The following is a 2,775-nucleotide window of genomic DNA, read 5'->3' as shown; positions in this document are numbered from 1 at the left end:
ATATATATATATATATATATATATATATATATATATATAAACTATATATAAAATTTATATTATTATATTATATTTATTGTTTAAAAAGTAAAATAAAAATTAATTTTGTGGATCTTAGTTGATAACTGTATTAAAAAAATTAAGATTATTATAAGAATTTTTCAAAATAAATCATCAAGAAAAAATGAAATAAAAGAAAAATAGACTGGAAAAAAGAAATTGAAGAACAAAGAAATCAGAAAATTTTTTTATGAAATTAGCATAATCCCTAATTATATTTTTCTCAAATTTGTATAACCTAACGTTATAAAATATTAATATTTTTGTATTTTACGTTATAAAATAAATTTAGTTAAATAATCTTAAATTGAAATAAAAATTAAATTACACATTTATGTTAATTCAATAAATTAAAAAGATTAAAAATTAAAAAATGTGAATTGCATGGTTTAAGTAAAAGAAGTAATTTTTTTTAATTAAAAAAATAATATATAAAAAATCTAATTTGACATCCCTATAAATTTTGTAAATTTTGTAGGGTAAGAATTATTTTGACATTCCTAGATATAATATTCCTGTTTCAAATAATATAATCTGATATTAACATACTCTTCGTTAATCAAACTCTGTTTTTCTTAAAATATTCCAACACAAACAAATTAAGAAAAGGTTAAAGTGAACTTAGACGAAGCGAAGTCATAACAGGGTAAACTAAATAAAAAAATAAACACTGAAAATCAATAGTAATAAAAAAAAAACCATTCACTCAGCAACAATGAAAATGGTTATGATTGTAAATAGTCAAAATCCCTATGCAAAGTATTCCTCAAAGACTAATAAAATGACATCAAGCTGAAATCCACAAATCTAGGCATGTAACTTAGTTAGCTTTCACGTGCTGCAGAACAACATTATAGGCTTCATGTTCCTCCCCAAAATCCTGCAAAAGGCAAATACATAAACATCCAAATACATTGAAAAGCACTCCACAAAACATCAATTCAAAAACAAGCCAATGAAGCCATACCTTAACAACCACACATGAGCAACCAGTTACCTTCCTAGCCTTTCCCTCTGAATCAATCTTACACAACTGAAACAAAAATATTCAACAAAAATTATTACAAGAATTAAAGTAATCCTTATGAACATTCACCGACTGAAGTTGGGAATTGGGAGTAAAAGAATGGTACAAGGAATTTAAGTAAAATGGTTAGGAGTCTCTAAGGCACTTACACCAGCCCATTCTCCAAGGGTCTTTGCACTTGGAACTGTCAAAAGGCTAACATTGTGCTCGGCGCAAAGGGCCTTCACCAGTTTCACATAATCAGGTTGGTCACAGTCTTCTGCTAGAACACAGAGCTGTGCAGCATGCTTCTCAATGATCTTAGCACTTTCATGAAGACCTCTTGCAAGACCACCATAAGCCAGAGATTTTCTCAGCACAAGCTGTAAAGCAGTCATGATGTCCATGGGCTCACCGGGAATGGAAGCAGGAGCCTCAGCTGCAACAGCTACCTCTTCACTGCATAGTACAAGTATTCTAAACAGTCAGGAGAAACCTTACATTACAGATCTAAGACTCTAAGTCAGTGAAGACAATATATCGAGGGTTAATAATAACTTCAACAAAATCAGGGTATGCACTTGCCCACCCTCGTGCACATGTAAGGTCCATAAATCTTAAACTCATGCTACTCAAAAAAGGATTAGAGCAATGCACATAATATTAGAAGCATGTGAACAAGTTTTACCAGCAGCATATGCAAGAATTATTTCCATAGTGATATGTAATACATTATATATTTAGTTTTCCTTATCCCTTACTTTCTAATCAAGACTAAGGGACAGTGCTATCATTCAATTATCCACAACTCAAGTTAAATTGATTAGCAGTGCTTACTCAAGCAGTCCTTGCACATTTTTCAACCCCATTATAAATTTTTCAAAAACAATTTCCTATATGATAAATGCCGCAACAAAAATGCCAACACTACCCGGAACTATAAAAACCATGGTAGATTCACTTCATACATTTTCAACACAAGGAATCAAAATCCCAACTCCAATTAGTTAAATTAAACAACATGAAGTGATAAAATCAGTTCAGTTTTAATCATCAATGTGTTAAAATCGAAAATTGAAACTACCAACAAAAGTCCAGGATGGCAAAAATATCCATTCCAGTCTACGGTTTAAATCCAGGTAATGGATTGATACATTAATTGGGTAAATTAGTACCCGACCCGTTCTCATCTCTAACCAAATCTAACCTAAACGCATCACACAACCACGAACAGACATTAAAATTAGTATGTATATCCTCACTACCAAACTTATCATTATGAAGGAATGAGTCTCAGGCAACCATAACATGATAGGTATTTCAATTAAATATTGAATTAAAAAATCAAGGGGCAGAAAGTTGCATTCGTAAACCAGCTAAGAAGATCGTTAAGGAAAAATTGAGCGTACCCAGACATCTTCCTTGTTGAATTCAAAAGACACGCTTTTTGCTTCTGCGAAAACAAAAATAATTATCCAATCAAATGTTGTGCAAACACGTCAATAGGCAAAGAGAAGTAACATTTTACACAAAAAAAGTTGAGCTTTATCTTCGTCAGAAAGGAGTGAAAGCAGAGTAAGAGAAAGACCTTGTGGGTAGCCGCCGAAATCAATCCTAGCTCTGAGCTTCTGATACGAAAATAACAGAATAAATGAGAAATTTGTACGTGAAACCATAAACCCTAACTATTTAGTTGAAAAGTCCGAATT

The 2,775-nt window shown here is 31.2% G+C and overlaps 1 protein-coding gene across 1 annotated transcript; it reads right to left on the bottom strand.

Annotated features, from left to right (window-relative positions):
• Nucleotides 1–693: 693 nt before the first annotated feature.
• Nucleotides 694–2,775, bottom strand: LOC114181290 (small ribosomal subunit protein eS12-like). Its single transcript, XM_028067708.2, has 5 exons — nt 2,655–2,775; nt 2,476–2,519; nt 1,237–1,525; nt 1,028–1,093; nt 694–940 (listed from the first exon to the last, which is right to left on the bottom strand). The coding sequence occupies exons 2-5, from the start codon at nt 2,481–2,483 to the stop codon at nt 881–883; spliced, it is 423 nt and encodes a 140-aa protein (XP_027923509.1). The 5' UTR covers nt 2,484–2,519; nt 2,655–2,775; the 3' UTR covers nt 694–880.

Source organism: Vigna unguiculata, chromosome 4, assembly GCF_037176805.1.
Source record: "Vigna unguiculata cultivar grain cowpea cultivar isolate G323 ecotype 2 chromosome 4, ASM3717680v1, whole genome shotgun sequence".
Classification (NCBI taxonomy): domain Eukaryota; kingdom Viridiplantae; phylum Streptophyta; class Magnoliopsida; order Fabales; family Fabaceae; genus Vigna; species Vigna unguiculata.
Note: the sequence above shows the minus strand (reverse complement) of the source record. Positions and strands in the feature narration are given on the sequence as shown.